The sequence below is a fragment of the Camelus ferus genome, chromosome 23 (assembly GCF_009834535.1).
Source record: "Camelus ferus isolate YT-003-E chromosome 23, BCGSAC_Cfer_1.0, whole genome shotgun sequence".
NCBI lineage: Eukaryota > Metazoa > Chordata > Mammalia > Artiodactyla > Camelidae > Camelus > Camelus ferus.
This window is the reverse complement of record NC_045718.1, coordinates 25,590,271-25,605,448: the sequence shown is the minus strand read 5'-3', so window position 1 is coordinate 25,605,448 and position 15,178 is coordinate 25,590,271. Positions and strand designations below refer to the sequence as shown.

The window sequence follows — 15,178 nt, the reverse complement described above, 5'->3', positions numbered from 1 at the left end:
GAAGTAATTAAGTTAAAATGAGGTCATTAGAGTGCCTCCAAGCCCAATATGATAGGAGTCCTTATAGAAAGGGGAATTTGGACACTGAAACACTCACACAGGGAAGATGATGTAAAGGGACACAGGGAAAGGACGTCCATCTACAAGCCAAGGAGGGAGACCTGGAGCAGTGCTTTCCCTCACAGCACTCAGAAGGAGACAACCCTGTTGTCACCTTGGTTTTAGACTTATAGCCTCCAGGACTGTGAAATAATTAATAGCTGTTTTTTAAACCACTTGTTTTTGGTACTCTGTTGCCCTAAAAATCTAATACAAAGAGCTCATCACAAAGGAAAGTCCACATTCTTAGGGTGCTTCTGTAATCAATATCTGTTCTGCCCCACTAAGCTGCAAACTGTTTTTGCTCACCATGTTATCCTTGGCCAAAACCATTGCAACATAATACGTACCTGATCGATATTTGTTGAATGTATACATGAATGGTAGAGATTACATTTTAAAATAAAATTTGTAACCAAACCAAGCCAAATTTTATTGAGCATGTTACATATAACTTAATCTACTAAACGTTAGGGGCCTAAAGATTATTAAGCTAAGTGCTCAGGCCTAGGAACACCTAACTGTTAAAAAGAGATAAACATATAAACCAATCAATGCTTAGTAAATTTTATATAAAAGTTTTGCAGATTTCTCACATTATTTGAATTTTGATTTTGATCAGTTAAATTTTTAAATAAATTTAATCATAAAACATTTACACATACTTTAAAAAAAATTATATGTTTTAGTCATTAGAATTTTATTCAATTTACCCAATGTTTTGAGTGCATATAAACTAGAGACCTTTCCTTGCAAAATAATCTAGGTCCAAAGGCGGAAATCAATGTTAAAAAAAAAAAAAAAAGACTAAATGAAATCTTACATAAGACACGCAAGAGATTAATTTTGCCTTGAGTGATGTACCAGACTGTATTTTCCAAAGGCGGCCATAATAAAATCTCTTCTGCCATGTGACCTCAATACTTCTCCATCAAGAAATGGAATTTATTTCTTGAATCCAGGTGGGCCTGTGATAGTCTTGACCAATAAAATGCAGCAGAAGTGACACTTGAGCCATTTGTCAGGCACAGTCCTTTGCTGGCCTGGAAACTTTTGCATCCTGCCTTTTGGAAGCCAGTGATCATGTAAGAAGAGTAACTATCTGGAGGCTGACATGTGTGAGAAACCCAAGCCATGTGGACAAGCCACAGGCAGTTGCTCAAGAGCCTCAGCTGAACTGTTTCACTCATTAATAGCCAACGCCAACCACCAGCCACGGGAGTGCGTGATCTTGCACATCCAGCTTAGTCAAGCCTTCAGATGACTGCACCCCTAGGCACATGACAGAACACCCACAGAACTGTGAGGCATAGTAATAGATTTTTGTTTTAAGCCACAAAGTTTTGGCGTAGTTTATTACATAGCAATAGATGACCAGAACAAAGGGACTGGTAAAAACTTCCTGGAGATCATTTTTGAGTTGAGCTTTGAAGAATGAGACTATTTTGACACATATGTAAAGAAGGAACAAACTGATAAAGAGTATGAATCTTTGGAAATTCAAAAACAACTTTCAAGAGGCACAGAAAAAATGATTATGTGGAAAATATTTATTGATTTCTAACTCTTACAAGATCTCTTTCTAGGCATTTAAAGTGATCCAAACATAATACATAATGGCTGCCCTGAGGGGATTCATGGTCTTGTCTGGGCCTTCATTTTTCCAAATACTATTCATGTATTTATTTAACATCTATTTATTAATTTTTTTCTCTGTGCCAGCTCTGTGCTAGGTGCTACACAACAGAGTTCAAGATACACCTGGGCCGCTCAAGGGCATTATAGTTAATTATAACAAAGGGTAATAAATAGTATGGTGGGGAAAGTGCAGCTATGAGAGTAGAGAAAAGGCCCTTAACCCAAATAGAGGGTTATAGAGTGAGGTAGGGAATGACTTCTCAGGAGAAGTGAAATCTAAGTGGAGACCGAAAGAATGAGTGGGAGTCAGCCAAGTAAGGGTGACTGAATCAGGAGGCAGAGACGTCTAAGTAGAAGAAACACATGATAAAGGTTAAAAACAACCACTAAAAAGAAGCAGAAATCTGATTAAAGAAACAATAATAATAATGTACAGACACGTGAAGTAGCTGTTATGTACCATTCACTCATTGCTCTATTTAATCTCCTCTGATGTGGAAGAAGGTAGATACTTTATTATCTTGTTTTACAGGTATGGAAACTGAGGCACAGAGAAGTTAAGTGGCTCACCTAAGGTAACACAGCTAGTGAGTGCTGCAGTTGGTGTCAAGATTCAGATGGATCCAATCTGGGTCCAGAACATGGGCTGCTTAATAAAGTAGAAGTGTGGGTGAATAGCACATGGTTGAAGATTGAGACCATGATTAAGAGTAGCACCAAGATGTGAGGTTTTGTTATATGCTTTTCTCTTGTAGCATTAACAGCCTGGATTCTATGCAGAGGAAGAAAACCACTGGAATTAAGCAGGGTGGGATTCAGCCACATGGATGAAACAGAAAGCAATGAGTTGAAGTATTAGTTGGATTGATGGACAGTTAACAGCTGAGCTGGATGGGATGGAAGGAAGACAGAGAGGGCTGATGAACGGGGAATGTAGGAGGTCCCTGTGAAGAACAGACGTAGCAGAAGCAACTGAATGGGAGCGCTAGGAAGCTAGGAGGTGCTGCATCAGGGAGTCCTAGGTCTGACACTGTTATCCTAGATGGGGCAGTTCTGTGGAATGATCAGGTGCAGGTCCAGGATGTGGTCATGGGACTTGGAGGCTGAAGTATAGCAGAGGTGGAAGGGATTGAGAGCAGAATTCAAGGAACTGAAGGGCTAGGGAATTGGATGGGTCAACAAAAACTTTTGATAGTCACTCAAGGTGATGTTAGGCTGGAGTATAGAAAAAAGATTATGTGTAAGTACTGAAGTCTTCAATATTGGGAGGAAGTGACCTAGAGGTGGGTTGATGACAATAGTGAGGAGGACAGAGGTGGTATAAGGAGATAAGTTAAGTCTCAAAGGGTTAACATGTAAAAATGGAAACTTACAGGGCTGAAAGTTGCAGTGCAGAATAAGTGCTACCATGGCAACCACCAATCTTCAGATACTTGAGCCATAGGAGAAGGCTGCAAGGCAGCTGCTGTCCTCAGGTTTAAGCTAAGGCCAGGAGTCTGGGGGGAGATGCAATAAATAAAGCGAAAACACTGACATTTAGCACACCAAAACATAGATCCAGAGGGCTCTGTGGAAGAGGTTGGAATGGAAGTTAGCAAAGAGAAGTTCAGCTGGGAGAGAGGAATCACAGAGCTGGCCGAGGGGACACCTGGGAGGGGATGCTTAACTAGAGGAGCTCTGAGCTGTGAGGCTGATGGGTCCTCAGCAGCCCCTGGTGGATGTGGGGGGTAAGGAGAGAGGGCCTTGCACCCGGGCGGTGTTTAGGGGACCTGTGAGTACAGGTGTGCAGGCACAGGAGGACCTGAGTCCTCTTCTACTATTCACTCCACACGAGTTTTGCTTCCTTTGCTCCAAGGCATCTTAGCATCTAAGCACTTGGATATTCCTTTTCTTAATAATCTGATGGTTTAGGGCTTGTGTCTCCTTTTGTCATGGATACTGCAGTCACCTAACTTTTTTCATATTATTCAATCTCTGCAGACTGTAGTGGTTAGTTTAAAAATGTAGTCAGCCCTCATTTAAACCATTAAGTGTGTGGAAGGTTTTAATTTTGCAAAGCAATTCACATATTTAATATCCTGAAAGGCCAACCAAGAAATCCTAAATCACAGATATATGTATATGCATAATTTTTAGAAGTATATATATTATTTGTGTGTATATATGATAAACATATATCATATATACATAGAACTTTCACATACATTTATAAAAGCAAAGGAATGGTAAACACAAGATTCAGGGCAATGTCATGGATTGGGGAGAAGCACAGAGGTTGTTATAAGTCACTGCAATGTATCAATTCCCAGTTGAGTGATGAGTTCAAAAGTACTGCTGCTTCTTATTATTAATAAATATACATATGGATAAACAAAAATGTCTTCTCCAAGACCAGTGGTAATAGGGAGTCCTGAAACAAAGATTATGGTCATTCCAATTCTGTGTACCCAAGGTTTGAATAAAACTAAAAGAAAAAAACTTTGGTAGGTATTATATAAATTTAGCTGAAGGATCAGTAACATCAGTACTTTTCAGACTCGCTCTAAATTTATTTCCCCTTCTCACTTTCTGTAAAACATGCTTAATCAGGAATAACTGTCAGTGCTTTCTTTAGCTGTTGCACAGGCAAAAAGGCTAGCAAGACAATAAAGATAAAAATGGAAAGGAAAATGAGTGTACATCATTCTGAGCCCACCACAAATCCTCTGTTAAGGCACAGCTGGTTCCTGTGCATCGATGGGGAAGGAGGGTGGTGAGAGGAGAGAAGAAACTGGACAGGGTTAAACTCCCGGGAGCAAGCAGTGGTTTTCCTGACAGTTCTTATAGTTAAGCCTGGACAGAACTAAAACAGTTCTATTAAGGACATGGACAATGATGAAAAATCTCTGTATCTGTTCTGAAGCACCCAAAGTCCACAATAGCAAACTGTTTTGATCATAAAATAATATGTAAGTTAAATGTTTTATTAACGACTTACCTAGCCTGTCTATGGTTAAGCAGCGCTCTGAGGAGTTTCCTTGGTTACATAATTGTGGATTTACCCAATTTATTGTTCTTCCGTCTCTCCACCTCTTTTCTTATTTCCTTCTTTAAATGTCATGTGCTTTGGCCCCGCCCTGGCCTACTACACTGATGCCTAACTTACCAGTTTAAAGGATAATTTGAAATTGTTTTTTAAAAAATGTTGAGCTGTGCTTCTCAGGCATTCAGCAGGTGTGATTTTATGTAATAGGATTCACTAAGTTTCTGCTGATTCCCACATGATCTCTCCATCAATGATCATTCAAGTGTCCAATGATCATGAGAAAACTGTACTTTTTAATTTATAAGTGCTAACCTTAACAGGAAGAGGCATCATGATTATAAAAATGTCATATATTTTCTGCCTTTTTATTGTAATGCACTTGAAATTAATCTGATAATGTAATGTTAAACATGTGTCAACTATTTTTGGCTTAATGAAGCACATAAAACTCTCCCTAAGAAACACAGAGTTTGTTTCTGAGTCTGTCACCAAATAGACGTTTAAAAAGCCAGTTAATACCTCCTACTCATGGATCTGTAGCTTGGTCTCTGAAGAATTTAATCTTTGAACATAGCAATGTAATGAGAGGAACTGGATGGTTAACTGCACTTACTCTGAAATAAGCAAATGAAAATCTCTTCATACTTTGTCACTGTTACATATGCCAGGATTGCATCTCTTATGCCAAATGTTGTTTTACTATTTAAACCTTACTCTGAACTCTCTGACTTGTACCATCTGAGTATGGGCTCTAAGGCCAAGCAATGGTCTTGACTGTCCCTCTTTTCATGATAAGATGAATGCCCCAAACACTTCCAAGTGGGGGCTCTGAGGAAAGCTTGTGCATGAATTTTTCTCTAGCCTAGATCCTTCCCCAGAATGCCATCTCTGACTACTGAACCTCTCTTCCTGAGAGTCTTAAGAGAATCTTCATCTCAACATACCTTGAACTTATTCCCATCCCTCAATCTTCAAATCTTCTCCTCCTCCTGTATTCCTTCTGTTAGTGAATGGTAACCTGCCCACTACCTCACCCAACCAGGACGCCTCGGAGAATATTCACAGCTCCTCTCCACCAACCGATACACATTTAATTAGGCAACAAGTCCTACTGATTGCTCCTTTTGAATCTCTCTCGAAATAGATCTCAAGCCCATGGATGATGCCTTTTCTGTACTAAAATCCTTTATTGCCTCCTCAGAAGTCTCTAGGAAAAAGTTCCAAATTATCAACATGACATAAAAGATTCTTATATGTGACCCACGCCTCTCTCTCCAGCTCCTTTTTGGCTATTCCCACGGACTATCTGCAAGAAGTATATTCAGGTTGCTGTATATTTCCTGAATCTGCCATGCACTTTTATAATTAAGTGCCTTTGAATCTAACGTTCCCTTTGTGTGGACTATTTTTTCCTGCTTTAGCCTTCATTTAAGACCCATGTCCTCAGTGTAATTTCTCTTAGTATCTCTCCTCCTCCATGAGGCTTGTCTTTTTGTCTTTAATTCCATGGACGTACATAGGTATATATGTATTTTAACATCTCTCACAATTAACTGAATGATTGATTTACATTTCTGTCTGATTTTCCCACCAGGCTGAGAGTGCCCAGAAAATGATGTGTGTATGGCTTGTACTTTATCAATCTTGCTATTTCTGGTACAGACCTGACACTTTGTAAAAACTCAACAGTTTTTAATAAAAAATTAGAAAATGCAGATAAACATAAAGAAAAACATAATCTCCCACAATCTTACTACCAGGGGGAACCAGTGTTAGCATTTTCTATGTATATAAAAACACATATTTATTTTAAAAATGGTAGCAGGTGTGTATTTTATTTTATAATTTCCTTTAAAATGAATAGTATACTATGAATATATGTCAGAGTCATAAAATATTTTAGATCAAAATACTTAACAATTTCATTACATTTCATTACGTGCAATGCTCTTATATTTGTATATTTGACTTATTTTAATTTTTAGGATTATAAACAATTGCATGGTGCCCACGCAATGCTTTTGATACAATCACAGTAATGAAATGGTCCATCAAAGCACAGGTCTTCATGACAGGGACCAAACCCCCAAAACTTCTGAGAGCCACACCTTCTTTCTGTCTTCCCCATTGGTTCCTGGGCCTTAGAACCGGGGAGGAACGGAGTAAAGATAACAGAGTAATGATAAAGGACGTAGAAGAGAGTCTGAAATGAGCTGGGGAGAGGATTTTGATTACCTAGAACATTGGAGGAGTTTTCTGTATCGTCTTTGGTTTTGTTTTTGGAATAGCTGAGACGTACATGAAAGAGATGGAGAGTGAGTGAGATTTTTAGAAGGCTCTGTTACAGGTTTTGAATATACTTCAGATTTGGTGTTTTTGAGAGACCCCATTAAAGATTCTAATGCTTTCAATTTCCCTCAGGCTGAAGGATAATCGTTCCTCTAAATGCAGTGCCTTTCTGAGGCTGACTTCAAGATAGAGAGCTATTGCTGCTTTTTGCAGTTCTCCCATATTTTTAAGACTATCAGCATACATTTTTTTCAAATTGTCTTCTGGAAAAAAGGACCAATTTAGATTACCATCAACAATGGAGGAGTGCTCCCCCAGTGTTCACAGCAGCACTATATACAACAGCCAAGATGTGGAAACAACCTAAATGCCCATCAACAGATGACTGGATAGAGAAGCTGTGTTATGTTTATACAATGGAATACTACTCAGCCATAAAAAGAAGAAAATAATGCCATTTGTAGCAACATAGATGGACCTGGAAATTGTCATTCTAAGTGAAGTAAGCCAGAAAGAGAAAGAAAAAATACCATATGATATCACTTATATGTGGAATCTAAAAAAAAAGGAAAAAAGGACAAACTTATTTACAAAACAGAAAGACTCACAGACATAGAAAACAAACCTATGACATTGTAAAATTATTATAAATCAATAAAAAATGTTAAAAAAAAAAGAAAACAAACCTATGGTTACTGGGGGGAGGGGGTGGGAAGGGATAAATTAGGAGTTCGATATTTGCAGATACTAACTAATATATAAAAAATAGATAAACAACAAGTTTATACTGTATAGCACAGGAAAGTATATTCAATACCTTATAGTAACTTAATGGTGAAAGAGAATATGAAAACAAATATATGTATGTTCCTAAGTGACTGAAGCATTGTGCTGTATACCAGAAACTGACACAACACTGTAAAGTGACTATACTTCAATAAAAATATATATATAAAACAGTGCAGGAGTGCTCTTTTCTATTTGAGTGGACAGACAGATGAATGGGTGGATGGATAGATGTGTATGCACAGACGGACAGGGTACTTTGGAATCAATGAAAAGGAAAGAAAAACACGTTCTTGGCAGGAAGTTAACAAAACTTTGAGCTGTCTAAAGTCATTGGTTCCCTTCCAGATACTGCTCATCAGGCAGCAAAATAGGTAAACTCTGAGCTATGAATTCTCTTCTTATGTTGGTGAGAACAGGATTTATGAGGCACCTTAGAAGTCCATCAGGGTAGCAGAAAAAAATCTCAAAATGCTAGGCCTGTTAGAGAAATATAGGCACATGAGTGAGATGGCTGAAAGAAAACTTGTTTGGTGAGAGGAAATGGAGCACAAGCAAAACTACAAAAGAGACTGAGAAAAATTAATAGAGTGAGATGAAAACTTGTTCCCCAGCCATTGAGCAGATTCAGGATGACATCCGTAGCCACAAAGAAATCTACTCCACTTCTGTTTGTAAAAGGTGCTAGATATCGGGGCAGTAATAAAGTTTTTTCATATATAGGCTTAATGCTCGGGGAGTAGAAAGCAAAAATGGAGTGAATAGAGTTTTGTTTACTTTAATATTAATAAAATAATAATAATAAAGGTAATTAAGTGATTACATGTTTCGTCTCCTCAATATTTGCATAAAATAAAAAGTTTACACTTGAACAGAATTATTTTCTTTCCAATCTTCTTCCTTGTGTATTTTTTTTTCACCTTTCCCATTCTCTTCCTCCCCGTGGACTGACCCTAGTCCCTTACTCTGTCTAATCCCGTAAAGGCTCTCCCTGGGCCCCAGGGGGAGAAACTGCAACAGAGCGGAGAACCTTTAATGAGAAGTCTAAAGAATACAGTGAACTTATTTTTTTTCTGTGATGCCTTCCCTTCAAGACCCTAGATCTCTGGCTCTTTCAGTCTCTGCAGCCACAACAGCACCCTTCTCCAGTCTCATTCTTCCTGCCTTTCTGTCTGCTCCAAAAATGTGGCCAGCTCATTATTACTTCAGGGTCCCTCTTCTCAGGGGCAGTTGTCTCTTCGCCCAAACTGTTCTTTCTGTACCTTCACGTGGCTGCTTCCTGCTCATTACTCAGGTCTGTGGTTACAGATCTCCTCTCGGAAAGGCTATCCCTGACCGCATTCCAAAGGGACACCTGCTGGGACACTCTACAGCACTAGGGCTTGTCTTTCATAGGGCTTAGGTCTCACCGACTAACTTATTATTACTTTTCTTTCCCATGGTCTTTCTCCTCGCTGAATGCCCACGATCATATCCTCAGTACCTAAAACAATGTTGGCACATAGCAGGCACTCAATAATATTTTGTCCAATACATGAATTCTCATTTTATGCAAAATTTTGATTGGAAACAATTGGACTGAAGCCTGGTATGGAGAAATGACAACATATGTCACATGCATTGGCCAACATGGCACATGGTATCATCCCTTAGCATCTTGAAATTTAGAACCAGAAGTGTTAGAACTGTCATCATACTTTGGGGAAAACACAAGAAGGAAGGCAAAACAAAAGTCAGAATTAGCACAAACTATGTAACTCTATGTGTGGTATTAAAAAAAAAGTCATCTATACACAGCCTAGAACAGTGTCTGGTGCATATTAGGCCCTCGATACATTTTTGTTGAGTAAACGAATGAATGAATACCTATGAACTAAAAGCCTGCAAATGATTAGACCAAAGGCAAAAACGAAATGATTAAACTTTAACTAATGGGGATATGTTGACTTCAAAATAGGAGTTCTGCAGGAGAGACAAAAATACAGTTTAGTTGAGGCAGCCTCACATTAAGCAGAACTAACTTTTGTATAATAGCAGTGGAAGCAGAGGAGAGACCCCCCTCCTCTATCTTGTTAGATGTGGAGCCACCTCAGCCTGTTCATTTCACCTGCTCAAGGACAGGGGAACACCTCACTCACCACCTTAAGCCCAGCTTCCACCAGACCAGCCATGTAAGGTGACTAAACAGGTATTCCTCCCAATTACTCAAATAACCAGCGAACACCCAACATGGTTAATTTCATGTTTCTTGACAAAAGGAACCATTTATTCTTGTTAGACAGTATAAACTTGAGTTATTAACCAAAGCAGGGCAATTTTTTTTTTATTGAAATGACTGTTTACACGAATATCTGTTTTTAAAACAGCCAGTTTGGTGATTAATCAAATTCAATTTGCTTTATTGTCTATTTTAAAAAAATGTTATACCAAAAAAAAAAAAAAAGGTGTGGGGGGGAAACAGACACCTCTGTATTTAATGGAAATAAAATAGCTTTTCGAGCAAATAGCAAAATAAACTAATACTACATTTTTAAAAGGTGTATTTAAATGTCAGAAAAGTTTCAAAAGAAAATTAACAATACTTACAACCGATGAATAATAATAAAGATAAGTGAAATACGTGAGGGAGATTATGAGGAGGTACAAACTTCCCTAACAAAATAAATGAGGCACGGGATAAAATGTACAGCATGGGGAATTTAGTCAACAATAATGTGATATCTTTGGTGACGAAGGTGGTCAAAAGGCTCAAACTTCTAGTTATAAATAAGCACTAGGGGTGTAATATACAACATGATTAATATAATCAGCACCGCTATATGTTACATATGAAAGTTGTTAAGAGAGTAAATCCTAAGAGTTCTCAATACAAGAAAAAAGTTTTTTTAAAATTTTGTATCTATATGAGATGAGGACATTCACTAAACTTCCACTGTGGTAATCATCTCATAATGTATGTTAAGTCAAACCATTATGTTGTATGCTTTAAACTTATACATTTTGTATGTCAATTCTCAATAAAACTGGTAGAAAAAAAATAAAAGCAGTTAATCTCAGAGAAACAAACAAACAAAATAAGAGTAATGATAGTTAATATAATACCACTAACAGGAATAATAAATACAAACAGATTCTTACCAAGCCACCACCAATGACAGCTACATTTTTCCTTTGAATGTCAGACGAATCCATCACTTCTGAAGTGTTTTTCATTAATTGTTTCAGCTCTTGTCACGGAGAAAACTGTCTCCCACACACTGATTTCCCCAGTCTTTATTCTGCCCAAAGCACTGCATGTGCGCAGTGTTTGAGCAGGGCTAATTTCCTTGAACTTACAAGATAGCATTTAACCCATTATTAGCCCAAGGACAATCAGTTCAGCTCTAGGAAAAAAGGGAATTCACTGCAATTACCAAATTTTGAAAAATCCAGCCAAGTGAAGACACTCACTATCTTACGTGTAAGACAGAATTTTTAAAGTACAGGTTTAAGGTTTTTCTTCTTCCTTTTCTATACCATGTATTCTTACTTTCATTTTCATCCATAACTAACTATGAATGAAACTTTGCTCATCTGATGTCCCAGAACATCTAACACTTCTCTTAGAGCACAAGACGGCGTGGTTTCATAATTGATCTATGGAGACCGGTCAGGAATTTCACCTAAATGGTCCTCGTGCATTGCCTTTAACTAACTCAACCAGGGGAAAAAAATGTTTTCATAGTCTTAATGTTCTCCTGAGCAAGGTTTTCAATTGTATAGATAACAATACTTCCTTTTTTTAATTTTTTGCATCAAACTTCTTTGTCTTCTTTCACCCCATTTTAAACGTATATTTTTTATTTTTGAGCATATTTGTGAATTGAGGGTTTTTTAACAATGGAATATAATGTGTAAAACAAAGTAAGAACATAAATGAAAATGCTTCTTCACTTCCTAGTGAGAGTGGCAAGAATTCAGAACAGTATTTCCCTGATAAACAACTGGAATTAAATGTCATTCAATAGTGACCCCTTGTGGGTAAACATGGTTAGAGTTGCTAGAAAACTTTTTTGTAGTTAGGAAGATCTATTTGTTTGTTTGTTTGTTTGTTTGTTTGTTTGTTTGTTTGTTTAAAATAGGTAATACATTCACATGATATGAAATTCAAAAGGAACAAAAGGGCATACAGTGAATAGTCATTTTTCTTCTAACCCTGCCCCTTGGCCACCTCGTTCTTCTGCCCAAAGTTTTCTTCTACAAGCACCTCTCTCTTTCTTTCTCTGTCTCTTCTTCTTCCTCTCTCCTTCCTTCCTTCCCCTCTTCCTTTCCATAAACAGTAGCCAATTTTACACACTTTTCCACATTCAACATAAGCTCAAGAATTCTTTAATGACAGTATACAGAAAACTGTCTTTTTTTGTGGACTGTAACACAAAAAAACTGAAGTATGTCAAACACAAGTGTAGAGTACAATAACTTATTGTAAAGCAAGAACCCATGTATTCATCACTCAGGCTCAGAAAAAGAACACTGCCAGAACCCCAGAAGTCTACACGTGTCCCTCACTACACACCACCACCTAATAAATTAATTCACACTGGGTTTTTTTTTCTTGGCAACTTGCTTCTTTTTCTCAATATTACACTTCTTAATTAAGATCCATCTGTGGTACTGCATGGAGTTTTAGTTCATTTGTTTTCATTTATCCATCCTACTACTGATGGACGTTTGGGTGTTTCCAATTTTTAAACATCTACATGTGAAATAATTTTCACGAATACCTACTGAAATAGGTAGGAAATCACATACAATCAAAACTGCAAGAAAGCTTATCACATAACCAGGTTTTTGAGCATTAGCTGTTTGTATTCCTTGCTTGGCATCTGCAATAAATGCTGCACTTACCCTCACCACAACCGAGTGTCAGTGGACTAGCTTTACTGTACACAGGCAAATGGACCCAAGCTCGGTTCAGTGACAGATTTAGTTATGTGAGTCCATCTGGGCCAGATATCCAAGATGGCTCAGTCAAATGACTGAGAATTGATGCTGGGTGTCAGCTGGGAGTTCAGCTACAGCTGTTGACTGTGGCCCCTCCGGCATAAATGTCTCAGGGCAGTCAAACTTTTCACACGGTGGCTGGCTTACCACAGAGCAAACATCTCCAGAGGATCACGAGGAAGGAGCATAGCCTTTTCTGATCTACCTTCAGTAGTCGCTTTTCTCACATCCTATTGGTTATCAGGGAGTCATAAGTCCAGCCTAAATTTAAGGAGAAGATACTATTTAAACTCACCTGTGACAAAGTCACACTGCAGACAAGCAGATGGGATGGGAGATACTGTCGTGACTCTCTTCGGAAAATACATTTTCCACACTCATTTATTCATTTTTTAGAAATTATTTTTAATCACTCTGCAGTGCCAGGCTCTATTTCCTGAAAAATATTAATAATGATGCAGAAAATGAATCTCACACCATGCCCGCAACATAGTAAAGATTGTGGGCTAATAGGATGCATTTGGGCATCAATTTTTCTCTTCTATGAATAGGAATAATCATAGGACCTACCTCATAGGGTTGTTTTGACTGTTAAAAGAATAAATACACATAAAGTGCTTAGAAAATTTTCTGGATCATAACATGTATCAATAGGTGACTGTTAAAAGGGATTAAAATAGTCCATTTATAAAAAGTCTATCAGATAACATTTTAAGTTAAATTGTATGGTAGAAACAGAAGATTAAACTCAAAATAAAAATGAAACAGAATTATATAAAATAAAATGAGAAACACATCAGGCAAATAGTAACCAATATACAACTGGCATAGAAATCAATATTTAAGAGAGTTTAAAATAACAAGTAACAGAAATAAAGTGATATTACTCAGTGAAGAGAGCCAACCTATGAAGAAATCATTGGAGCACTGTGTGTAATAGCAAAAAGTACCCTTCATTAAGAAACTGTATAAATAAAATGTTTTATATTCATTCAATGAAATACTGTTAAGTTAAAAAGATTATTAAGAAAATGTGATTAAGAAAATGTGCTAAATTCATGTGATGGAATACTACAAATTAAAAAAAGCATGACTAGATGTTAAAAACGGAATTCAGTTTAAAACAGTAAAACTTTAAGGTAAAATTTTAAAACCATTGTTTGCATAGCAATACTCAAACCAAAAAATTCACTGGTGAATATTATATTAAAAAATGATAGTATCTGGGAATATGGGGAAGAAAATGTCACTTCATTATTAGTAATTTGTTATTTCTTTTATTTTAAAAGGGTATGAAGCAAATACATCAAAATGTTAGTTAGCATTTTCTAGAAAATGATAGTAATTGTTAGTAAATGCTTGTTTCTCTAGTTTTCTGTCAAACCATTGACAACACTAACAATATTATCTTCACACTAAACTTTAGTGTGTTGCCTTTTGACTTATGTTGTTTGTCTTTTGAAGGTGGAATGCATAAACATATGGGATGGATGGTTCATTGTTTTCTAAAACTGTTGCATTATATAAAGAAATCTTGGTTTATTTGACGGGGGAGATACTAAAATATAAAGAGGTGGGGGGGTTCTGGAATGTTCTAATCCAACTATTATGCTCTCATTTAAATTTTCAAATTTTAAATATATGAGTCAAATTCATAAGCCACAAAATAACATAAAATGTGTTACCTACAGGTTTGACAGAGACTAACTCTAATGAGCTTGGCTTTGCAGGTCCTGGACTTTTGACTTCTGGATATCATCCAGTGGGTTTCTCTCTTGATTAACTGTCATCTGGTTCCAAGCAATTCAAAGAAGAGAGAAGGAAAGATAAAATTGTGGTTTCGGTTTGATTTTATATCCGTTCCTGCTTTTCTGTTATCATCTATTAAAACAATATGACTTTAGTTTTAAAATATATGTTATCAATGCAAAAAAGGCTTGGAAAACCTAAATGCAAAAGAAAAATTCCGAAATCACCTGTAACTATGGATATCTTCTGCACTATATTTAAAAAGAGTTCTTAAAGTACCTATTAAGAGAAAGGAAACTTCACAGTCCTCAAAATGACGTTAAAATAACTGAATAATTATCAGTGTTTTTTTTTAAATGGATATTTATGATTTCATTCTCTATGCTTTGTTTTCCAAAGTTTCTATACTCTGGAAGGGATGAAAAAAGAGCCAATAGAAAGAACATGTAATGAGTGAGTACATGATAGATAAATGAATAAATAAAGTCTCTCTAGTCTACAGGCCACCATCTAAATAGTAACGTACTCATCAGCGAATACCTAGCTCTCCGTTAGCTACGGTAACACTGATTGAGGGGCCCCACGAACCCTCTGCCCCATCATTCCCGT

The 15,178-nt window shown here is 37.1% G+C and overlaps 1 protein-coding gene across 1 annotated transcript in view; it reads right to left on the bottom strand.

Moving 5' to 3' along the window:
• Positions 1-11,132, bottom strand: part of KMO (kynurenine 3-monooxygenase) — a 41,410-nt gene extending 30,278 nt beyond the window's left edge. Inside the window, 1 exon segment of the mRNA XM_006185552.3 lies at positions 10,976-11,132. Within this exon segment, the coding sequence (XP_006185614.3) occupies positions 10,976-11,050 (75 nt within the window). The 5' untranslated portion in view covers positions 11,051-11,132.
• Positions 11,133-15,178: the final 4,046 nt, after the last annotated feature.